Source organism: Lutjanus erythropterus, chromosome 17, assembly GCF_056507025.1.
Source record: "Lutjanus erythropterus isolate fLutEry1 chromosome 17, fLutEry1.hap2, whole genome shotgun sequence".
In the NCBI taxonomy this organism is placed as follows: domain Eukaryota; kingdom Metazoa; phylum Chordata; class Actinopteri; order Lutjaniformes; family Lutjanidae; genus Lutjanus; species Lutjanus erythropterus.
This window is the reverse complement of record NC_139333.1, coordinates 13,471,193-13,496,693: the sequence shown is the minus strand read 5'-3', so window position 1 is coordinate 13,496,693 and position 25,501 is coordinate 13,471,193. Positions and strand designations below refer to the sequence as shown.

At 39.7% G+C, this 25,501-nt stretch overlaps 1 protein-coding gene across 2 annotated transcripts; it reads right to left on the bottom strand.

Annotated features, from left to right (window-relative positions):
• Positions 1-3,239: 3,239 nt before the first annotated feature.
• LOC146311896 (alpha-1,6-mannosylglycoprotein 6-beta-N-acetylglucosaminyltransferase B-like) lies at positions 3,240-23,667 on the bottom strand. Of its 2 annotated transcripts, none has more exons than XM_084741335.1 (19): positions 22,791-23,667; positions 22,512-22,567; positions 19,774-19,889; positions 16,507-16,636; positions 16,241-16,383; positions 13,686-13,750; positions 12,656-12,829; positions 12,393-12,554; positions 11,954-12,123; positions 11,572-11,703; positions 11,005-11,138; positions 9,441-9,583; positions 9,180-9,335; positions 8,881-9,027; positions 8,575-8,691; positions 8,406-8,480; positions 7,417-7,577; positions 6,895-7,200; positions 3,240-3,808 (listed from the first exon to the last, which is right to left on the bottom strand). In XM_084741335.1, exons 2-18 carry the CDS (start codon positions 22,535-22,537, stop codon positions 7,002-7,004), a joined length of 2,250 nt encoding a protein of 749 aa, XP_084597461.1. In that variant the 5' UTR covers positions 22,538-22,567; positions 22,791-23,667; the 3' UTR covers positions 3,240-3,808; positions 6,895-7,001. The 2 variants fall into 2 exon arrangements, with proteins under 2 accessions (XP_084597461.1, XP_084597460.1); XM_084741334.1 differs by having other exon boundaries at positions 22,994-23,667.
• Positions 23,668-25,501: the final 1,834 nt, after the last annotated feature.

Sequence of the window (25,501 nt, the reverse complement as noted above, 5' to 3'; positions counted from 1 at the left end):
ACGTCCTGCATTCAAAACCTTACTTATGAAAATGTATCAGCCAAAAGTACTCAAGTATCAAAATTAAAAATACTGTTCAATAAAATGTTTTCTGTCAGTGTTTTATCATTATATCTGATGCAATTGGATTAATGTTACTTCTGCAGCTGTTAACTTTGAGCTCATTTAAACTACTTTATATACTGTAGTAGTCATTTAATCTACATGCCTCATATTCTACAAGATCACCATGTTTGTGTTGTCCTGTGAGAACTTACTTATGAGCTCAGAAAAACAGCCCTGTTTTCACATTTGTGATGTATATTTGGCTTTTAAATGGTTTATTGAGCTTAAGAAGTAGGAGAAATTTCTCAGGAACCATCATTGAGTTTATCTCACCAAAAACTCACCAATTTTGAAAAGTAACTAGTAATTAAAGCTGCCATGCAAAATAAAGTGGAGCAAAAAGTACAATAAAGTAAAGTACAATACATGCATAAATGTATTAAATGTAGTTTACCACTGTGGATATGTAAGCCATAACATAATTTAGTAAAAATCAGATGGCCCTTTTCAGTTGCATGCCGTTTTAGAAATACATACAGAGGTTAATAGATGAATATGGTGCAAACTGGAGGTAATCCAGTGATATGCAGTACCTCATCAATTAGCCAGTTAGTCACTTTTCCCACCCATCTGCATTTGGAGGTCTTCATCACATTGGCTATAAGAATTGTTTAAACCGAGACCTTTCTGTCTTCTTGTCATCAACACTTTGGTAATAAAAAAAAACAAATATTGAAAGTGGTACATCTTGCCCAAGTTTTGCTGTTCCCATTACAACACTCTTTTAAGCTCAGGGCCAGTTTGATCAGTCCTAAATCATATCAACATTGACCGTCATGTGGGAATATAACATTGTTAAAGATGCAGAAAGAAACGGGAGGCAAGAGTGAGAGCAAAGGGGATGTGAAGAAAAGAGTTAAGAAAAGAAAAAGTGGGCAGGAGACCAAATGAAATGAGAGAAAGAGGGGGCATTTGCTCAGTCTGAAGTGATGTTTGACTGGACACCAGAAGTACGTTGGGAAACACTTGAATATCCAGTGTAAACAGTGTGATTGATAGTAAACAGACATGTAAATATAATACAGCAATAACTACAAATTTTGGAGGTTGCAACATTTTCCAGTAACCCTCAGGAAAAAGAAAGACACGGGTGAGTTATGTCTATAATATCCCCCTGATTATGTAACTTTAAGTTGATACAGAGCAATAATTTAGGGGTAAATCTAAACTTTGTCATCCTTAACTTCTAGGTAAATTAGTAATGTATGTAAAACAATAAAGTCTGAAAAAAAGTAATTTGTTATCTTGGTTTTCTATGGCTTGTGAGGTTTCTCAGAATAAATGTGTCTGTCATATAAAAAGAAAGACTTGACACAGGTTGAAAGTTTGAATTTAAGTGAAACTCCCCTTGTGTTGCTTTCTTCTATAAGATTTTTCATTTTTCTTGGCAGTGCAGTTTGATTTGCCACCACATTCCACAGTTAAAAGGTATAGGAGAAAGAGTCCCTATGTGGCTGAAAGAGTTCCTGTCTCTCATGTAAAATTAAAAAGCACTCAGACAAACATTATTGAAGCTCTACTAGAGCATGAACGTTCCATGATGTCTGGCTGACCCCGACACAGGTTCATGTTTCCTCTCCTGGCTTCTCGAGGGTTTTTATTTTTTCTCCTCCATCAATCATCTCTTATTTTCTAACCGTCTAATCGTTATTTCAACGTGCAGAGGTGGCATGCAGCAGCCACATGCAAGCTCGGAGTCCAGTATTTTTAGCCATGCTAGCAGCAATGGATGTCGGTCTGACAGTCAGTCAATCACTTTGGCCCAGACTGAAATATCTCAACAACTACTTGATGGGTATGAGATTTTGTAGAGTCTCCCTTAGGCTGTATTGTTGTTTAATCAGTTCGGTTGGTAATCTCCTGTAGTGTAGTGTAGATTACAGTGAGCAGGATTGTCCTGGTTTCAAACTGGATGCCCCAAGTCCTGACAAATATCTGCAAAACACTAAAATGTCCTGGTGTTAAACATTCCCACCCAAGTGTATCCCACTCATTATTACCTAACCCACTATAGAAATAAACAATGTCTGTGTGTCATTCAATCAGCGTGTCACTGTCAGGGTTGTTGCTAGCCAATGAGTCACAGGATAGCATCACAGGCTCTTTCTGACAGAACCTGTCAGTGTGCTAATGGTTAGCTGTCGTCCCGAAGAAAAAGTCACTCTATTCTAAAGAGCTTAAAAATCTCCTCCTGCTTTACTTTAACTGGCTAACATACTGCTCACTGTAACTTTGTCTGGGAAAATGTAAAGACAGGATCATTTCATCTGATTTCAAGAAGACTCCAACAGAGTGTTAGACATTAAGAAATTATATAGAAACATACAGTTTTCTCACTGATGGTCTTATTAACTTAAGTAGGTCAAATAGAAGTATCGCTAATAAACTGATGCTGTTTCAGTACTAGTTAAAAAATCATTGTAGTAGCTTTAATAAACGTTAGCATTTAGCTCAGAGCAACCCTCTGCCTATTGTTGCTTTCAGTTGTGTTAAACTGAAGAGTCCAATATGAACGCCCCCCTTTTGTGGTATTCACAATCTCTGAAGTGGAAATTTTCTCAAAGCTCAGTGTTCACAAATACTGACGTGCTTGCTTATGTTTTCAGAATTGGTGGGGGATTTTCTCTTCTTTTTTCTTCCCTTTGTTGCCTCGTTTCAGTGGATGGTAAGTTAATATATTGTTCTTTATATTTGAGTTGAGTTTTTCCTCATAATTTTATAATATGTTTTAGGAGAATGTTGATATTCCCAGTGGCTGTGTATTTTCAATAAGCATTTGCATTTCCTGAATTATTTCACCTGCTTGCAAGCTTACTAAATGTTAGCCGTGGTGACTTCTAGACTTATAGTCCTATCTATCTATCTATCGGCAGTCAGTTTTGTCCTCCTGTACAGTCTCATTCATTATAAGGTCAGTGGGCAGTCATGTGGAACACTAAAACCTTTGTCTCTTCACATTTGCACATTTACTCCATATCTGCTCTGTGCTGTTTTTGAACCCTTGGTTTGAACCCTCTGCTATCAGCCCCCTGGGAGGTGAGTGACAGATTTTATATGCCATAACACGTGTAACTGATATGAATTAACATGACTCATCCAGAAATGACACATCACTTTCCAAAAGTTTTGTTTCTGAAACGTCCCTCTGCGTCAAAAGCAACTTTTATTTTCCTTTAATCCAAACAGCCCTTTGACATAAACACAAGTTAATTTCCATCATCTTTGGACCGTTCAGCTAATTAAACAAAAGGCACATTTGACAGGGCCAAGTGAATTCACCACAATCCACCAAAGTCATCACAAGGGTTGTTTTCATGGACCATTTCACAGGCATTTACTAGTCAATCACATTGTCGAGCGGTCCTGTCGTCGCAGCCCTGAGCGGTCTGATCCCTGAGTGACAACATGTTCTGGTCACATGGAGTGTATCGAGGCAGAAAAAGGTCTCTAGTTCAGCCAATTAACATTCAGGAGCGTGTTGTTTCCAAGAAAAACCTCACATCGATCCAGTTCAAAGAAGTAGCTCGTTGCCATTGTTGGAGACATCTTTGCGAACAGCTGCGCCATGTACGTCCAGCACCCCATCACTTACGACACTGATCGTGGGCTGTAGTTTGGCCTTTAGTTGTTATCATTTGTTTCTTTCACGAGCTGTTGTGCAGGCAGGGATGATGGGATACGTCTGTGTGACCATTCAAGCCTTCTGAAATGGAAACGTACAAGTATAAAACCTGTCTCTGTGTGTTTCATGTAGCTAAAACACTCTATGTACGCTCTTAAAAATAAAGGTGCTAAATAGAACCATTAATGATTCTTTGGCTTGTCCCCATAGGAGAACCCTTTTTGGTTCCACATGAAACACTTTCTGAGCATTCTACCTACAACCCGACATAAAGGGTTATACCTCGAATCATCTGTGAAAGGTTTCACCCAGATCCCCCAGTTAGAGGTTCTAAAGGAGAACTCTTCTATGGTGCAATGGTTCCACCCAGAATCCTCTCTGGGGGTTCTGTCCAGACTCTTTCCACTTTCTAAGGACGCCAATGTGAACCCAACAGGGTTTCTACTAAGAACCTTTTTATATTTCAAGTGTTTTATCTAGAACCCACCCAAAGGGTTCTACTGAGAACCTTTTAATATTCCAAATGTTTCAATTAGAACGCCGCTATGGGTTCTACTTAGAATCCTTATATATTTCAAGGGTTTTACCTCAAACCCATCCAGGGAGTTCTACTGAGAACCATTTTATTTCAGAAGAACTTTCATCAAGAGTTCTTCAAGGATATCAACAAACCTTGAAGAATTCTTTCTTCAAAAAAGGGTTCTTTGGATGAAAAGGGTTCTTAAGGAACCCTTAGGAACCCTTGACTAACCGTTTCTTCAAAAAAGGGTTCTTCAGGGGCAAACAATTTTAGGGGGAACCTCAGCCCTTCAGGTAGAACTCTGTTGGACCCCTTATTTCTAAGACTGTACTGTTAAGTTTCCATCGTTCATATCAACCTGAGGTGCAGAATATCCTTGGGGGGTTCTAAGTATCTGCAGGTCATAAGGCAGTGAAGGAATAATAGTGGACTCTGGGCAAAATGAGTCATCTGTTATGATCAAAATCATTTAAGATGTAATTTCTAGTAAAATAACTCAAGAAAACATAATTAATCCTGCCTTCAGTGACTTTTTTCCCACTCTAAATGACACAAAATATGTGTTTGAAAGACAAACAATGAGGTTCTTCCTATACTGGGGGGGTGATACGCATTTAAACAGGGTTGAGGGGCTTTCCTAAGTCAAAGACGGTTGGGAACCAATGGTTTATATGACAGTATAATCATGGTCATATGGCTGTGACCTCCCAAAGGCATCCAGAGGTTATTCATGATTCACTCAGATAATGAGCCTCATCACTTAGGCTGTCACCCGCTCTCCTCCGAGGCCGGGGCTAATATCTGTAGCCAGCAATGCATGGAGGGTTACATGAGCACTAATCCCATGCAACGCTGACCAGTGTGATACATTACTGTAAGCAAATGAATGATTAGATACTTATTTAGCATAATATTGAAGTGCACTGTACTGTGATCTGGTGCAGGAGAAGTTAAACGCTGAGAATTATATGGCTTGTACTCATTTAAATACACTTCTTCCTAAAGTGCGTCTTGCCTTCATTTAAAGACTGTTTACTTGAGGGATCAAGGAAAAGCTACAAAAACAAGAGGGATTTTATTCCACGCTGTGACAGCAGACCTTGAATTCATCATCCTTCAATTGTTTAAGTACTTATGAAATAACAGTCATTAAGTTTGGTTCCTGAGTAATGACTGTTGTGAAAAAAACAAAACAGTGTTGTGCATTACAACTCCACTGGACAAATTTAGCAAGGAGACACCCTGCCACGTTTCACTTTTCACGTGTGTAAACTTTACCCACATGACACAACTTCTCCCATATTAATACGTTAATATGTCAGCCACCAATCTTCATTTCCCTAAGAACAAAAACCCTCACTTGGTGTGTTTTTGGTGAATTAACTACAACTAATAGCCTGTTTACACCTTTTATAAACATGCATCTTGGGTGATCTGATCATAAGTGGACAGATTGACTATGTATGTTCACACCTGGTGTTACAATGCATCTCAAGTGACCACTTGTAATCAGATCTAACTTTCCTGCATATGTGAATAAACACACAGCATCAGCCCAGTTTGGGAAAAGCAGACACTATTTTTTACACAAAGAAAGAAATAACTTGATGCATAACATTTGCCAAAATTTTAAGATGGCCCAAATAATAAATAGCACTTCACAAAGTTTATAAAGCTTCTCCTAACTCAACAACTCACAAAATTGCTCAAATTTTAAGGAAGTCTGGGGTCGTTCTCTATGACCAAGAAGTAGCCTGTATTGGTCACTGTTTACTGTATTTGTAAAATTTGACATTTATCCTCAATAAAATGTGGTCTAAGACAGATATCCATCTAAGACTATATGATTTCTTTCAAAAATTTTCTGTAAAAATCAGTTGAAAAAGTCTGTTTAAATAGCTACTAAATGTTGGCAGATTGGAGTAGCCACTGGTGCAGTGATGCTGCAACTGACGGTGGTTTTTACAAGAAAAGAAGCCACTTAATGTATTTAATTTAAAGCTATGATATGTAGTATTTCTCAATTCTCAATTCAGTTCTCTAAATTGCACAGTTTTTTAAGGTAGTCTGGGAATATTGCAGTTATTTGTTCAATAGTGAAATCAGCTGAAACAGACTGAGTTCACAAACATCTGCTGCTTATCTTGGAAGGTAAGAGAGTCCAAACACGTAATTTGCATTACAGCGAACCAATTGATGGACTTACCGGACATCAGTTGAGTAGGCGGTCCTTCAGTGTGGCCCAGGACACATTGTGTACACACTGCTGAAAGAATGTGGTCACATGCAGCCCAGACCACCTCTGAATGTGGTCTGAGTGATCAGATCACAATGTGTCCACAATGCATCTCGGTGTGTATTCACACCTGTACTTAGAGCTGTCCACTTATGTTCAGATCACCCAGAATGCATGTTAATACAAGGTGTAAACAGCGGCTAAACGCCAGAGATGCTGACTGAGTTGTTTCCTTTAGATTGCTAAAAAAAAATGATTTTCAACTCATATCAATGTGCATATGATAATACTGTAAAACAGAGTGCAGATACTTAATCTCTGAATCCCCATAAGATCCACAGACAAGACCACAAAGCTTTCAGTAGCTTTGGCAGGACAGCTGGCTGTCTTTGGTCAAGATCAGTCCTTTACTTTCACAGTATGTATAGCAGATTGGCTCTTTGGTGCTGACTTAATCTTAACACGTGTTTCCTCTTCTCTTCCTGCGATTTCCTGAGTTCCTTCTTTAACATTGTTGTTTAGAGGCAGTCAGGGCACAGGGCCACCTGTCCAGGTAGGTGAGCTCTGCAGGGACAAAGTCTGCGGTGAGAAGGGTCAGAGCCGGCACAACTGAACAACAGAGGCTCCTGCTGAAGGCCGCAGTGTCGACCCCAAGGGCTGTAGGAGGGAAACAGGTGGTTGGTTTCCTGTCCCATGCTGGAGCAGTCAATCCCGAGTCTACAAAATGGGAAATGAAAGTGTGTTAATTTGTGTGTTGATTTTCAGCTGCATACAATACAAATGGCAGGCGAAAGCATGAAGTACTTTACAATACACTCACAGACAACAAAAACAAAAAGACAAACTTCATCTGTAATTTCCCAGTTCTAAACTTTTATATATTAAACTTCCTTTCCCTCAGGTCTTTACAGTCTGTACCTGCTGATGTCTCACCTGGTGAATGCAGCAGGATTGTTGAGGTGATGAAACAGAGCCGGCTCACACACGTGGGAGGACAGTCGACACACACTTACACATGACTGACCTAGGGGACCAAGGTGCACCCTTAGAGCATTTTCTGCAGGCCAAGTAGGGACGGATTTACTGCAAAAATTCTGGAGGGATTTAAGAAAAAGAAAGCAGAGAGAGTTTGAACCAAGTAGGACCTGAATTGTTTCCCTTATATCCAAAGTCTATGGCGGGGTGGAAAAACACAAAAACTTCAGTTTGGAGTAAGACTATAATGAATATATTATTCTGTAAAATGAAAAATTAAGTGACTTGGAAGAGATCATTACAAAGTTAATTTAGATGGAGGTGAAGATGAAGTTCAAGAGGAACATCCATCATAATAGAGGTGGATAATTTCATACAAAGCCAGTATCAGGCTGATATATTGGTAAAGTCATGTATCATTTGACAGGAAAAGGTTTCCACCCCATTTTGAGTTATCTTGTTTTCACACACTTCATAATTAATTGAATACAACAGGCCAGTGTCAATGAGTCTGCAAGATTAGCCCACTTCAGGAGTCTAATTATTAAATGGGATCATTTGGATTATTTGAAGTGGGGTTCTGTGAGGTACTTGTCAGTGTATTACCTACAGTAGATGGGAGTCAACACACCCCAAGTTTGGAGAAGAAGAGAGGAGTCCCAGCATGGAAGCTTAGCAATGAACTTTTGAGGACAGCAGCAAAATATTTTAGCCATGGGAAATTGCTCTCTCTCACAGAACCAGACTTCATCAGCGAAATCAGTCATTTTATCTTGCAGAACACGGGGTTTGCTGGTCTACCGCTGTTTCGAGCCATTACTTTATTTGACTTTGGTCTTTTAAAAGGTTAGTTTAAAAGGTTATATAGTAATAATCTGAGCTATCCCTTTAAGGGGGCACCCAAATATAGTGCAGCAGGTCTCTCCCACATGGCTGCATCTCTGTACCTGGTGAGTGATATAAGCATGAACCCTCTCCAGCATTCCTTCACATGTGAACTCTCGGGGAGTGAAAGGCTTCACCTGTAAAAACATACATGCAGATTGTTATTCAGAGCTACTGTAACTTAAATTTATAGGATTGCAAGGTGTGTCTGTATACGTTTATATACGGCACCTCTGTGCGCAGGATGGCTCTGACTGCCTCGCGTACATCAGTCTTGTTGGTCACATCTACTGTCCACACGTGGGGTTTGCCAATGAATGTTTCAGCATACGGGTGCTGGGAGGAGATCTGTGAGCCAAAGTTATTGATTGTCTTTAGATCAAGAAAGTAACGCATGATTAATATATTTAATTCAAAGCAGTGCTCATAACTCTATTTAAACATTGTTACAAGCACAGGATGACAATGATGATGCGTTAAAATATATTTATAATTCATTGTAGACATGGTTGTCATAAACTTGCAGTTCGAAGCTACCTGTCTGGTGGTGGGCTTTCCTTCGTAGAAGTGGTTGTTGTCTGATGAGTGTGGGGGGTCAAATCGTGGCTGAAGGAACACACAGCCCAGAGCGATCGCTTCAATGGGAGCTGGACCCTCATAGGGGAACCCAAGACCTACAAACACCTGAGAGGGAATCACCAGAGGGAAGACATATCTTGATCAGGATTCATCATAAACCACAGAAAAGCAGGACCTGCAGTGTTAGCATATAGAATATATGCACTAGATTCACTGGTTTCACAGCTTTTTTTTTCTGAGATGAGCTCTTATCTGACCTTGGCTCTGCGGAGAAGTTGTAGGAAGCGTTCCTGAGTCAGCAGGCCATGGTTTCTGATGAAGCTGGGCAGGTTAGAGGCGTGTCCTGCAGGCTGGTAGACGGTAGCGTGGGTCTCCAGCTCTTCACCGATCACCCCCACATACTCAGATTTACCCTGGTATACACACACAAACATACAGAAATGCGTACATACTACAAATCTTGTAAAACGCTCACAGCCTTTCTACATACATATGCTTTATTCTATTGGTCATTATACCTGCCACATGTAGTCCTGTTTGCCATAGATGACTGCTATCCTGTCTTTCCTGTAGGTGTCTGTCTCCAGCTCTTCCTCCCTTGTCTCCTCCCTCGCTGCCTCCTCACTCACAAAGCCCAGGAAGGAGTTATCAGGAGTATGAGCTTCAGATGACAGAACACAAAGTGATTAGATGACTTGTACATATCAAAAATTTTAATCAAAAGAAAGTGTGAATGGATGAGTATTGAACTCCACTGCTGTTATGCGATTGTTAGGAGTTGGTTCATCGAGATAAGATGGAGGTGGCATCAATTTTTCAGTCGGAAAACTGTTAAGCCAGGTCACAAAAAGATGACACAAGCCTGCTGAACCTCAAACAGTGAAAAACAACGTAGAAAACGTGACATTTTTGTTTGTTTCATGTTCTAATGTGAGGAAGGTTACATCAGATCTATATGGAGCTGCGCACAAATCTTCCTTACAGACAAAACTCAGTGTGATCAAAGGATCAACAAAATTACTTTTGGACAGGCATTACTGATAACACACGTTAGGTATATTAAAGGTGAATAATGGCTGAGAAAGGTGTGGAGGAAAGTGTGAAAGATGAGTATTTACTTTACTAGGAATGTGCCAGCAAAGGTGTGCGTGTGGATGAGTATGTCTCATTCTCTCCTGTCTTAAGGTCCTTGTTTAAAAGACTTTTGCCAAGTCTTCCCTCATTCACCCTCACAGCAGCACAGAATGTATCTCTGGCTCCTTTTCAGCTCCATTTGTCCCCACTTGTCTCTTACACCTGTCTCGGTTCACTGGTTAACACTCATATATCAGATTAGCTGAGATATGCGGCAGCACACTGATATGATCGAGATCATGCAACACGTGGGAGGCCGTGAAGGAATGAAGTTCATTTTGTTTGTTGGTTTCAGTGTCCTTGCTGCCTGTTTACAGTTCTGCTTCGTCTGCTTGTCTGTTTAGCGCAACCCTTCATTCGGCTTAGCTCCCATTTCAAAACAGTAAACACTCGCCTGCTCTTTTCTCAAGCTTCTTGTCTTTTCTTGGTCCTTCCTATTGTTTCTGTTTTGCTGTCTCTCTCTTTTTCTGCACTCTCGCCGCCATCAGCTCACAGCTCCCTCCCCCTCAGCAGGACAAATAAACAGCAGTCCAGGCCGAGACATGAAGGGTGGCTCTCGGCCCAGCGTGTCCAGCTTGTCTCCATCTCCCGGCAGGGTGGGAAAGATGACAGCGAGAGGTGTTGCAATGAAAGCTCTGTCTGGGCACCACATTTATTTAACCTCAGCTATTAATCCTCTCACTGTGAAGACGCTCAGAGGGGTGTGTGTGAAGGATCAGTGCTGCGGCAGCAAGATATAAATATGTGTGTAAATGCGTATGTGTCCATATATATACATATGTTGACAAGTGCATTTCTGAATCAGTGTGCTGTTCTGAGTCACCAACATACAGTGTGACAGCTGTGGTCTCACACATACTCTCACTGAATCACATGTTTGTATGATTACAGACATGCACACGCAGACACAAAATCACACCCAACACACACCCACATACAGAGACTTACGAAACATGGTCATATACTGCAGAGGCTGCAGACCCCAGCTGCCCCACAGTGTTTTATATCCATGGCTGCGTGCATAACTCCCCAGGTTAAAGGCTGGTTCAGTACCGAAAGAGTCCAGGATTCTGAAGCGACACCTAGAATGATTAAAAAACATATTTATCACAAAATGTACCTTATTAATATTAATACTCTTTTCTACAAACTCAGCAATGATCACATGAACACAAATAACCTAGGCTGTCTTCATCATTTGACTTGACTTTTTGTATTTGTCAGGTACAAATACACAAGAGTGCAGGTTTATTTTCCCTGGAAGTAGCAGATGCTTTTTAATGAATTATGCAGAATCACAGCTATGAATAAATGATTAATATAATGATTTGGTAGAGGTCAGGGTTTCTACACATCTTCTTATTTATCACAACAATAAAAATCTTAATCTAAAGACCATTTGCAGAATTTCTAAAACTAAATAAATGTGAAAAACACATGTACTTTTATTCTGAGAACAGAGAAGTACTGATACACTGGAAGCATAATTATGTATTTAGGAAAGTGTGGTTGTACTTGTAATGTAGGAAGGCCAGTCCCATGGCACCTTGAAGGTGAGCAAGCCCATTGTAGTCAGTATAGATGAGGTCAAAGGTTAGAGGCCTCTGGATTGGACAACTGCCACGGCCTGGAGCAGCACCTATCAGGCTGGACCAATCACAATAAACACGTTAAACCATCAGCATCATTCAGCATTGATCTTTTGGTTCACTCATCACTTCAGTGTGAGGCGATCACAGACCGGGTGCCTATGAGTACTTCATTTATCAGTGATTCAGTGACTCCTACTCAATCCAGTTAATATATTTAAAATACTTTTTTTCATATCAATACTTTGCAAATGAATATATTTTGTGATAGATAAAAGTAACTGGTGCTATAGGACAGTGGTGCCAACCTGTGGAGTTGATGCTGCGAGGTGCTGAAGGTTAGGTTGTGCCCCAGGATTGTCAGACAGGCACTGAGGTCAGCCCACTGAACCAGCTCCCCTAGAGGACCCCCTCTGTTCACCATGGCGTCAAAACGCTGGCCAATGCTCCCAGCCAGGGCGCCAGGATAAAGCAGCACCTGCAGGATGGGAGGTGGGGAAGTTATGAAGTCCCAAATACATCTTTAATTGATACCAGTTCATAATATACTCATAGAAATTTGTTTGAAATAAGTGTTATATAAATAAACCTATTTTTAACAATATTAAAAATCAACATTACACACTACATTATAATCACACAGACCTGTTTTTGAAAACATCTAAACATATGGTGTGTAATTTCCAAAATTAATTTGAGAAAATAAAACTAAATGATGCATGGCAGAGTTGACATGCTGCTGTGTACCCTCATCTGGTCCGACACTGTCTTGTTGCTGCTCATCCTCAGACCGGCCTGTATCCAGCGCTCAGACATCCTCTCCACTCTGGAGCGAATGAAGCTGATGGCAGGACCGCTGTTGTTCCTGATTACCTCATAAAGTGGACTCAGGGTTGTACGTATCTCAGCCTGTGAACAAAGTGCGAAGAGTGACGCATGATAGAAAGTGCAAAGTAGGATAGAATTAAAGAACTGTGATAATCGAAGGCATGAATCTGATGTGGCTGTACCTTCTGTCTGTGAGAGGGAGGTTTCTGGTGCCATGACAGCGCAGAGCGATTTCTTCCAAGACGAGAGGGACAAAAGTGCTCTATTTGGCTCAGGTAAGTCAATATGGAGCAGGTGGTACCATCAACCCCATAAAAAGCATAACAGGGGTCTGACTGCCAGCGGGCCTGCAAAAACTGCCAGGGAGACAGATGTTAAATCAAAATAATGAAAATAATGGCACACCTTTTTGATTATATACAATAATGTATCAAGCAGATTTCCATGTCTGGCTCATACACTTGGAACTAAATATTAAACTGAGAAGTTTAAGGCTGTGTCGCACCAACAAGGATCAATTTTTAAACCCAATTAAACCATGGCTTAACTTTAAATTATGCACCAAACTTCTAAACTAGCTTAAAATGAAGAAAGATTTGATTTAAACCTCTCTTTACACCCGTTTAGTTTTTACTCTAAACCTGTGCTGTTGTCTCTTTTTACATCTCATATTATTTGGCCATATGGCTCCATTAATATGGGTGACAAGTTTTTCTTAAAGGAGGAGAAGGCTAGCTAAGCTAACTAACTTCTTAGCGAGCTAGCAAACAATATAGGCTAATGTTTTGTTGAGGAATATAGAGCAATCGTAAGTTAGCAGCTTTCCTCTGGGCTTCCCCACCTCATTTATAGGCTAATTACTTGGTCATGATAGCTTGCCCAGTTTGGGCTTTTTGTTGTTGTTGTTTTTTTGGGTAACCAGGCAAATTTAATTTATATTTACATCAATAAACTTAAATTTAATGAACAGAGATTAGTTTTTAATTGTGCTACAGAGCCCTGCTTAATTTTAAATCTGGATGAACTCATTTTAAACCTAGTTCTTTAAACACTCTTTAGAGCTAATCTTTTTTATGAAATTAGTCTTTGTTGGTGCAACCTGGTCTGAAAGGAGGTATGCACTTCAACAGTGCACACACACACACACACACACACACACACACACACAGAGCCGTGAGGTTCATGCTACCACCTTTATTTCAACTTTCTCACCTCCACTTTGTCTGCACACACTGGATATGCAGGATCCATTGGCACCTCACACTTCTCATTTGGCCCTGTGGGTAAGATATTAGCCGTCACATACTTTTCCGTTATGGGGCCATTTTAAATGCATCATTATTCCACCACCCTGGCTTTAGCAACAAAAAGGACATTGTGGAGTTAACTCGCTGCGGTTAATGAAGAACAGTGGATAATAACTTTGATATACAACCTCTCGACTCGAAACGTTCACAATGAATAGCAGCCATCAGCACGACGTATAGTGCTGCCATGCATGTAAGAGGCATTAGAGTAGAGGTAGTGTATTCTCAGAGGCCCTTTCCCGTAAGCCCCCCACCATCTTTAGCCAATGTCAATCAACTGGAATGAACACACACACGCTCACACACACCTGACCCACCTGCCTCCTACCAAACATACCCTTTTACAATGCTAGGCCCTGCCAAAATACACAGTCTTTAACTATGTAAAACAACCTAGTAAAGAGGAAAAGAGAGGGAAAAAAAGATAAGAAAAGCTGTAGGGAGAGCCGAGGTGTGAAAGCTTAAAAACAGTGATATGCTATGGAAGAGGAAAAAAAAGTGCTCCCTCTGCAAAAACAAGAGTATGAGTAGACAAGTTGGTGAAAGGACTCGTGGGTAATTCAGTCATATTTTATGGGTGTGAGGTAATGTGAGAGGAGGAGGGAAGGGGGCGAACAGGCTGGTGATGGGGAAGCGTGTGTTTGTGTGCATGCGGGTGGCATGTGTGTACATACTACGTTTGTGTGCATGTCGACAAGTGTGTATCCTCACATTTTCACGGTATGGTGTCTGTGTGGCCCGAGCTTTATGAATTCAACTTTTTCAGGAAGGGAGGTAAGCGCTCATCCCCCCCTCGCGTGCCAACCAGGGCGCGTAACCCGACTCTCACCTGACACCTCTCAGGAGGGTCGTAGCGCAGACGTAAACTTTTTTCCTCCCCACGGCCAGTTGATCGGCACTGGCTCTGTGGGACTTGTTAAACTCCTATTCAAGGACTTCATCCCCCATAACCACCTGCATCCACTGCCCTTTAACCCCCCCATTCACACCCTCCATTATCACAGCTTGTTAATTTCACTGTGTGGTTAACCTCTATTGAGGCCATGAACCATGTATTTGGCTCAGAGTATCACACTACCACAGCAGTAAACCACAGAAAAGCTTTTCTGCAATGGGCCAATTATTGAAGTTGGCAACATGCAGGGAATAGGGAGTGTATTTATTTGGTGTGGCTAGAATGTTAAATCATATTATAACTGGAACAAACCCTAAAACATCTCTTTTAGCTGGGACAACTGTTTTTTTGTTTTTTGAAAGTATATAGTAAGATTAAAGCTAAACTAGACAAGATTTGTATATAATAGGCTAATATACTTCCCTTTTCAGTCTAAATCTCACTGTGAGATCCCAGTCAGACTACCCATACGGAAAAGAAATAGAGAAAACTTCTCACTGCTTCCAACAGTAAATGTTTATTTATATGTCTTATAAGACGTGTGTGCCTCACCGTATGATCGTCACTTTTTTTTTTATCATACAGCATAATTATAAGAATCAGCTATGAATCAAGGATTTAGCCTCGGCCAATGGTGCACACTGCATACACTGGTTGAGCTATTGGGGCACTCCATTTTTGTAGTTTTAATTTAAATATTAAAACTTATCTCAACTACAAAGACATCTACTATATATTTATTTATATATATACCACTGTATATAATTATTATTATTTTTTTATTATGTCTGATGTGACATTTTACATGTCTTAGAGGGTTTTTGTACAAATTTTGCAAGATTCCTGTTTCACTAATGGTTGTCCAGCTCAAGTTTGATTTACACAGATCTTCTAAGAATATTGCTATGGTTATCAGGGGTGGGAATCTCTTGGCACCGCGTGATTTGATTCATGTGTGACTACTTGCTACTACTGATATTTGTGATGATTCATAATTAGTTTAGTCAGACACAACTTGCAAACCGTGTGGCTCTTGTCCAGGTACTTTTTTCCCTCCAACTTGAAGCTAAAATTCTTCCATGCTCTAGCTTTTAAGCCAGGGGTTTGCTGGTTGGATTGTATCCGACCAAGTAGAAACTTAGCCAAGAATCAATTTTCTCCCGCATCCATAGTGGATATATGATATGTACGATAGTTCAGTATAGGTCCCAAATCATGTCAGTTTCATATTACACAAATTTACTAGGAATGTGCCTGTCATATATATTACATACTCACTCATCAAATACATTTAAATCAGAGGCTGTGGGCCCTCCCTCAAACAAAGCTTGGAAAAAGGCACGGCCCACTAGTTTACTTGCTTAGTTTAGAACAAATAAACATTTAGTAAAATCTATCTACAACTTTTCCATGTCAGTAATTCAACCCAGCAGATCCTCCCTATCTGCTTATATTAAATTTTGTTTTGGGGTACGAACTTGTCCAAAGTGAAATCAAAGAAAGGAGAACTCCCAAAAAGTAATTAAATTAAGATATATTACATGTAATATAAGTCTAGGCTCTACCTGTGTGTAGTCTGAGGTCATCAAGTGGTGACGGTGTTTGAGACCGATGGTGGTGGTGACGGCTGAGCTGGTCGAGCCTCTGAGACACTCTCTTCAGCTCCCTCTCTACCAGGTGGGCTAAGCCTTGCTGGTCCTGTCTGAAGCTGGAACAGACACCCACATGTAACCACACTGTATGACTAAATATGAAAAGCTACGTCTGTGCATTTATTATACTGAGATTAATCATGAATTTGTATGTTAAGGCTGGAGGTGATGTCGAATACCTCTGCAGTAACAGACTGAGATCATCTCTGGTCAGCTGGGTGGCATCTCTCTCTCTGCTCAGCCTCTGCACCTGAGTACTCAGAGCCTCCAAGCGAAGAGCAAGCCGCCGAAATCCAAGACCACGCTGACCTGTGACATAAAGGATACAACATGGCGTGTCATGTATGTACAGTATCATATGTTCCCCTCATCATAATGTTTAAGTATTAAGTCATAGGAAATCATGCTCAGTGCATCATGAAACAACAGGTTATGTAATGCTATTTTCTTAACTTGATCTGCTGCAAATGAAGCAGCACTTATTATGGTGATGTGCATTTCCCATATTCCAGATAGGGGGTAATGGCATCTAATCATTTTTTACAGAGGTGAATTTCACTGAATGGCAGTTTTATGGCAGATAAAGATGGTAGTGAGTCATAATTTCTTGCAACAACATATATATGAGTGTAACTTGAACTTTGTGGTTTACACAAGGGCTTATACTCCCATGTAGACATACTGTATGCATATGTTTTCATGAATGTTTTTACAGACACCTTCATGGTTGAAGGGTTAAGTTAAAACTGCTGACTTCATATGCCTTAAAGGTTACATTTCAACATATACAGTGAGGTCAAGAAATCCACAAACAGCACATTTACACTGACTGTTCATGCATAAACCTAGTGGTTGCCAAACTTTTTGAATTTTAAAACGAAGCAATGTCATGAGGTGAGAGTGTACAATATTTTACTGTATTTAATCTTGGAAAGCTTTGGGAGATCCTGACCCCTAGATTAGCAACCACTGCCTTTACCAGTAATAATGTTTATTCAAGGCCATAAATTGTAGTTTACTTAGACAGTACAATACACATATATTATTAAAGTTTACTGTACATGTTCAATAAAACCTCCACAGTACTTGTTGTGTTTTCCTTCATAGGCCATCCAGCATAAAGTGTTATGTGTTTGTCGTTGTTTTTCACGGTTTTTCACTTTGTAGCCACCTAACCAGTTACCAGACATACCGGGACTGCAAAAACAGTAACAGTGTGATTTAAAAGCCTGCAGTCTCGAGGTCTTGATTGAAACATTTAAGCATGGAGGGCTGTTAAAGGAACACAACAATATATTTTAATGAAATAATAATACTGGTATAAATTTCCTTAATGTCAGAGCCAACATATTGCTTTTTCAACAAGGAAATTAGCCAGTGGAATCAGACAAATATGTTTCATGTCATTTTATATAACCCTGCAGACTCTCGAAAGTATACAAAAAGAACTAATAGGCATCTGTGGTGAACGCAGCTATCTGTTCGAGAGTATAATCATTATATACAAGCGCAAGATGAGCATAATATTATACTGTGACAATAAAAAGCGACAAGTCCTACACTGTAAGTTGATCAGCTTTTTATATCTCTGTCAGTTGTCTGTCAATGTAAATTTAAGCCCGTTATCCCTAAAACAAAATCCCACTTCTCTGAAAAGTTTGAGTTCATTTACTGTCTGGCAGACTTCATTAACATCTTGCTCAGTTTAACCGTCTAAACCGTTTAAACATCTACTCCTGCTAAAACAGTATTAATGATTTTTTAGGACTCATAAGCAAACACTTACTCATCCGGTGAACATTCGACATTAATTTTACCTCCATGTAAAGTGAATAAATATGAAACGGGCAGCAAAAAAAGATTTTCCACACAGGAATGGAAAATTCAACCAGTATAACTCAGCATGTTTCCTTAATCTCTGATGACATGTTATGGTCATTATATGATTTAGTAGAGTAAATATATTACATATTTATCCTTGAAATGATATTGTGTCACTGCCAGTGTCAAATCCACAAGTTGATTTTGAGATTAAATATGTCAAACTGACTTGGTCAGACAGATGATTCTTTACAGATGACTGATTGAAAACTGAGCATTTGGTGATAAATTTAACTTTGTGTTGACCAATAGCTTCCCCCATGTGGTACATTTTCCAACACAACCATTGCTGGGTGGCTCTTTGTACACAACTCGCGGTGGGTCTCTCAAAGTGCAGAGCAATTGTGGGTCTGCGGCTGAGATGCACCACTGGGTTACATTGTCATCTTAAAACTATTTTCCTTGAATTTCAGAAGAAAAGGATTTGGATGTTTAAATAAGGCACAATTTTCTGTGATTACATTTTGAAACCGATTCATCGGTAGCCACATTGTCAAAGTGTCTGTTATGAGTTTATTCTGTCTGTGTCCTGTGTATCTGATTATTAACTCACATGAATCAGCATCTGTATCAGATTGTTTTTTATTTGTGGTCCAACAAAAAAAAAACATTAACATCAACTTTTCAAATGAGGCAAGCAATGTTAAATTATTCAATAAAGATTCCTAACAAAAGCAACAAATAAAGCATTGAACGCTTATTAGCGACGTCCTGAACCACTTAACCACCTGGAACACAGAGCCGAGCTTATTGAATCTATTTCCAAAATGCTCCCGATGATATTAAAGAGTGACTCGCAGATCAAGAAGACAGGGAGAGTCACAGCACTAGAATATGCCAATTTATTCATTGGGTGCCTAAGAATGCTCATTTTACAGGAAAACACACTGGAGGAGACTGTTGGCAATATTTGTCTCTTCCTTGTAAACCATGAAGAAAGCCTTTGCCCAAACAACCTTGTCTACTGCCCCCTTAAATACCCTCCTTTAAGGGAAACAGTTTGAAGACAATTGAATTGAACAAGGCTATGTCTTGGCCACAAACCCACAACTATCAGAACCATGGGAGGACCCACCGTGAATTGTGTACAAAGCTTCTCTTAACACTGGGAAGACAGTAAATCTCCTACACTCATACACTCCTGCCCAGTTTCTCCAGTCTACGCCGTCTTTATTCATAGTCTAGGTTGATCACCAGATTGACACAAACCTGTGCTGACTAGGGGACTGAGTCTATTTAGGCTGGCTCTTTTGTTCAGCTCTCTCTCCCTCCATCCAGCTGCAGCTGCACCTTTGTGGCGCTGGGTATCTGTTTTTCTTCTCACCTTTTCATCCACTTATTTCAACAAACTTTAATGAAGTAAACTTCTCCTCTGATGTTGTGTCCATTATTATGTTCAGTGTTGAGCAAGCCACAGCCGTTGCTAAATAGTTGTATGGATTCAAGAACATATCAAAGTTTTTACCTTTTTGCACTTAAAAGTTGAAAAGTTACGGCTTCTGTTTTATTATCAAAGGTGCACTCCTAAGCTAAATCACGTGTGTCCACCATGTTTGTGTTGTTACCTTGTTCCTCAGGTGACCTCCCAGCAGGTTCCTCCCTGGTCATCTCGAGTGGTACCCAGAGGCTCTGCAGCAGCAGGGTGAGCAAAGACAGGCACAGACAGAGCACCAGGCAACCACTAGAGGGCACAATACACAGCGAAACATCTGAACAACAAACAGCATGCAGTACATCAGTGGTCCCCAGCCTTTTTTTTTGCCTGATTTACTGAATTCCCAACGACACCACCTGTCAAATGTGCTTATTTGAACTGATTTCAAACTGGATGTTATATTTATAGGTGGATTTAAGTGGGTCGTGTAAATGAAATGTTGTTTTAGGTCAGTTTGGTCAAGTTTGTATAGCTTTAAATGGGAGAAGCTTAAAGTTTCAAGCATTTATCAATTACTTTCAGCTAACTATTTCAAGCTTTTATGCTTTACTTCTATCTAACTGTTTCAGCCATTTACCAATTTCCTTTAGCTATCTGGTTCAACCATTAACCATTTAGCTATTTCAACTCTTTTCTTATGTATTCAGTACTTTTAGCTCAAATAAACTATCCTATCTATTTTAGCAAACCATCTCAACGTTAATTAATTTCTTTTAGCTATGTAATTTAACCATTTATCCATTTTAGCTAACTATTTCAAACACATACTCAATAGCTAATGTTAACCTGTTTCAACAGTGTATCTGCAAATGTTTATTCATTAGTAATCTAATGTTAACAGTTCAACCATTTATCTATTAGCCCACTTTTACTTTACTATTTCAGCTGTTTATCCATTATTTACTCTGGACCATCAACCTCAAATCAAAAAATTCTAATAATTTCTGTTTGCTAAAAGGAGTTGAACTCTACGTTGCTATCTTTATCTTTTTCTGTAGCCACTGCACAAGTACCAGCAGGTAACTTCTCTGGTTGTGAATCCCTGTAGTAGCCTACACAGGTCTGATGTCTGATGGAAGAATATGCTCACTCATCACCATATTACTTCAATAAGCACACACTTGGCAGTACTAGTATGTGCAATAGAATAAACAACTCCAGACATGTCATGGTTATATTTTCTTTAGTATGTTTGTGGGCCATATACTGGACATGACATAAAAGGTCACTTTTAAATCATCTGTGTCACAACCAACTAGTTAAATCTCCTTTTAACTTCATAGGTTTGACTTTAAGAGCGGCTTTGACGCAAATAAAACCGCACAGTCTGACTTTGCCTTTCATCAAATACACTGAGAACGTGGAGAACTAAATTGTTCCATGACTTCAAGTGAGGACCCTGGTGTATCAAAACAAATATCTGAAGCGTGATGTGCCATTATAGCATGCGTCTGCTCACTGCTCACATGGGCTCCCAGCTTCGGTTTAACTGGGGCAGAGAGGGCAATCACTTCACTCTCACCTTCATCAGGCCAGTAAACCCACCAACCTTTACCTAAAGAAACACGACATAGCCGAGCTCAAGTACATGCACAAACAGCTTCAGGCTCTCCCAGTGCCCATAAAGCTCCTGATTCAGATCCAGACAAACTATTTCCATTTTATTCTATCAATCTACATTTCATCAAAGTTGTCAGAGCACTCATCACAAAATCTCTGGTTGAGGGCATATACAGTATGGAAAAACAGCACAGGAGAAATCATGTTAAAACTGGTTACTTTGTGATAGTTGGCCTGACATCCACTGCAGGCGATGTCACATGAGAAGATCCAGAAAAACGTAAAAAAAAAAAAAAAAAGACATGGTTACAAAAATCAATCAACTGACCTTTCCTTAGTCCTGCTGCTTTTTGTTTTGTACTCAAATAACAATTAAGAAAGCTTGGAAACTGGCAGAACTTCAGTCAACTTTCTCATTTCCTGTATCTTGTACTTACATACAGTATTCACCATGCTAGGCTTGTTTATTTTGAGAACAATTACTGTAAATAAATATGAAACACACATGTCTATTGAGTACTGAGCTCCCACCCACACAGCCGGACAACTCAATCACAAGCAGAGCTCAGCTGTCCATCAAACTGATCAGAAAAATGAACACTTGAACAAACATCAGTGTGATAAGAGCCAAAACTTATAGGCACTATCTTTGGGAAAAATGTATTGGATGTTTTAGATTGAGCCATGTGGTATCTATTGACTCAGATGGAACTAGCCAGTTGATTTATGTAGATTAACTAGCTAGTGTTTTGCTAACATAAACTAACTTAAGATGGACTATGTGGCTTTTTTCTTTTCAACAGAAACGAGCCTATAACATAGCATACCTGAGTAAAGGTAACAGGGACTCTCTGCCTCGAATTGGCTTGATATTGTGACTCTAACCCTAACCAATAACACTCCTCATGCCTAAACATATTCATAACTTAAACAACCCAAACCAGTGAAAATAACAAGAACAAGTCAAACAGAGTCAAAGTAGGGTTGGTCAAGACTTCACCAATCTGGGAGAAAAAAAAACAGGAAAGGAAAAAAGTTGGCGGAGGTTCCAAAAGGGTTGGGATTTGGAAGGATCTATTGCTCAATATATTATGCTTTCTCAACCAGCTAATAGTCGGTGTAAGGTGCCATAGACCCATCAGCCTACCTATGTTTTGCTTTCAGATAAAGTAAGTAAAAAAAAACGTCAGTGCACGCTACAGGGGCTGGCATGGCTGAGGTGCATATCAGTTACTTTCTGCTCTACATATTTTCTACATTTTTACCACTTCATGGCTGCTGATTAGCCATGATGATGTTGAGTCTTACCTGCGTGGCCGCAGTGCAACATGCATGGCCCTCTGTTTACAGGATGTTGAATCTCACTGTCAAAACAAGGATTGCAAATATCAGTAAATGCAACAGAAATCTAGTTATGTCTTGAGCAGAAAAAAACATAATTGCGCTATTGTTACACAAACACATTTTCCACTGTCATATTTGTGTTTAATGACTAAAGATCCATTGCAAATGAATGGTCACACTTTCCACATGAATTTCATCAATAAAGTCTGTAGGAATAAATAGATTTCAAAGTAATGCTGTTACCAGCATGACTGGCCATGGAAGCTTTTTCAGCCTGCAGTCTTTCTGCAAGTGTGTTTGCAGAAATACCGAACCTAAACCAAACAAAACTGCTGTCACCAAGCTTGCTGTTGTGTGTCAATGTGAGACAGATACAGAGATGTCAACAGTTGACCGTACAAGACAAACCAACGCACACACCACCACACACAGACACACATCCTCACCTCGTTGGGTCTCCGTCCCCAACCCACTGGCAACCATCAGGCCTGTTTTCAAAACACACAAACTAGAAAAAAAGGAAATAAAGTCGGGGCTGGGAAGTATCTCGCCTCCTTTTTTGTCTCTTTTCGCTTTCTTTCCTTCCTTCTCTGGCCGTGCCTTTTCTCTCTCTCAGGGCCTATGGGTAGGCATCCTGCCGTTGTCAAGGTAACCTGACTCCCCTTTAAAGAAAACAATACCCAGAGTGCTGCTTAGGCTTTTCACAGATACAATGGAGCCCACGCTATTGGGTGACACAGTTTCTTTCAGTCTTGCTGGCTAGACTTAAGCCTCGGTTGTGAATTCATACTCAAGCAGGGAGCTCATTTAAATAGCTCAAATGGCGCAAACCTCTGGCACTCAATGGCACAATGCAGACAAAAGACAGTACAAATTTAATGACAGTAACAATAGTAAGCGTAATAAAAGAGCCAGGAAAATACCAACAGTCAAATTCAATTAAAAGTAGTTAAGCTGTAATTCTGAATAATTCTGTTGTAACACGATTGCAATTGTCAAATAACTCAATCAGACAGGAGTTAACGCATTTATTTCTGTCAGAGGGTCATTTTAATCGTACAAATCCAAATCCAAACTTGGGACATTGTGTAAAACATAAATAAAAACATAATGCAATGATCTGCAGATAGTTTGACCAATAGTCACAGGAATACAGCTCAAAGGCAAGATATTTAATGTTCAAACTGATTAACTTTTTGTAAAGATACACTCATCGTGAATTTGCTGCAACATGTTGCAAAATTGGGACGTGGGCATGATTACCACAGTCAGTAAGAACTTGGGAACTGAAATTTTGAAAATGATATTCTTTTCCATTCTTACTTCACAGACAGCTCCAGGTGCTCAACAGTCATCTGTTGCCTCTGTTGTCATATTTTGCATTTCATAGTGCTACTAACATTTTCAATGGAAGACAGGCAGGCCAGTCTATTACCTGAGCTCTTTTACTACGAAGCCACGCCGTTGTAACACGTGCAGAATATGTCTTGGCATTGTCTTGCTAAAATAAGCAGGGGCGGCCTGAATAACGTTGTCTGAATGGCTGCATATGTTGCTGTTCATTTCAGCATCAGTGGGGGTTACCCATGATGCCATGGGCACTAACACACCCCATAATGCATAATGTATTATGAATTAAAACCCACATTGCATTATATTTACAAAAAACAATAAAGTGTATCAGTTTTAACATTAAATATCTTGTCATTGTACTGTATTCAACTGAACAGGTTGAAAAGTATCATTCCGTGTTTTTATTTACGTTTTACACAATGTCCAAACTTTTTTGGAATTGGGGTTTCTACGTGCTAAAATAGAAATGTGTGAGGGAGAAATCATCCAAAACTATCAAAGGGTCTCACATTTTTGATGTTTTACTGAACCTCAGTGGTTTTCCTTTTTAGTCAAATTACTGGTTCATTAAATAATGTACGAAGAGGAAACAAGGGATGAAAATCACTTATGAGCATCAAATGGAAAAAGCAGGTCAGATCAGGGGCTCCTTGGTACCTGAAGAGGGCGTCATTACGCCAACGTGCTCTTCTAGAGTCAAACCTGTATTGAAACACGGATAGGAAAAAGAAATACAGCTTAATCACAAATATTTCCTCAAATCACTGAAAAAAAACAAACTTTCTCACGGGTTCAGGAGTTAAAAGCCTTAAATTAGAAAGCAAAATTAGAAAATAAAATTAAAGATATAATCACAAGACATAATTTAGGCATGACTCAAAGCAAATTAACTGAAATGTGTTTGTGTTGTGTAACAGTGTTATGATCTCTTATGTTTACTTCTAATCATGAGAACAAGCATGCAACAATAATTAAGAGGAGGATCAGAGAGTCATACAGCATGCCAACAGTATCTATACCACTTAACCTATTAACAACATCCCATTTGGACAGAGACAGAAAGGATTTTCTCGCTCAGTCAGCTGACACAAAGAGATGCTGCAAACAGCAGAGCAGTTTCTTACAAAATAGGCCATGAACACAATTAGCGGTCGACTTAAGGGTCCAGATGTCGTACCTTCCTCCCCTTAACAAGTAAGCAGCCACAACATTGAACCCAGATTGGCGGACAGCGCCTCCGTGTCAGCTGAGGTAAATCTGTACGTTTTCCAAGAAGGATGCCAGGTCAAATTATTACAGTAGACACAGATTGTCATCTGTCACTGGAGATAGATTTACGCTGCCTTCACACAGAAAGTGAGCCAAATTTTCACCTTGCATTACAGTGAACACACCATTACAGTAGAGCTCCAATTAAAGATTATTTTAATTACTATATCTTGGTTATGTTTTATTAATAAACTAATAAATTAGCCTAACATATACCACCCCAATCATGTTTTTGCTCATTTTTATTCATTTTCTCCTCATTTGCCTAACATAAAAAAAAACATAAAGCATTCAGTTCACAATGATAACAGCAAAGACACACAATCAAGTCC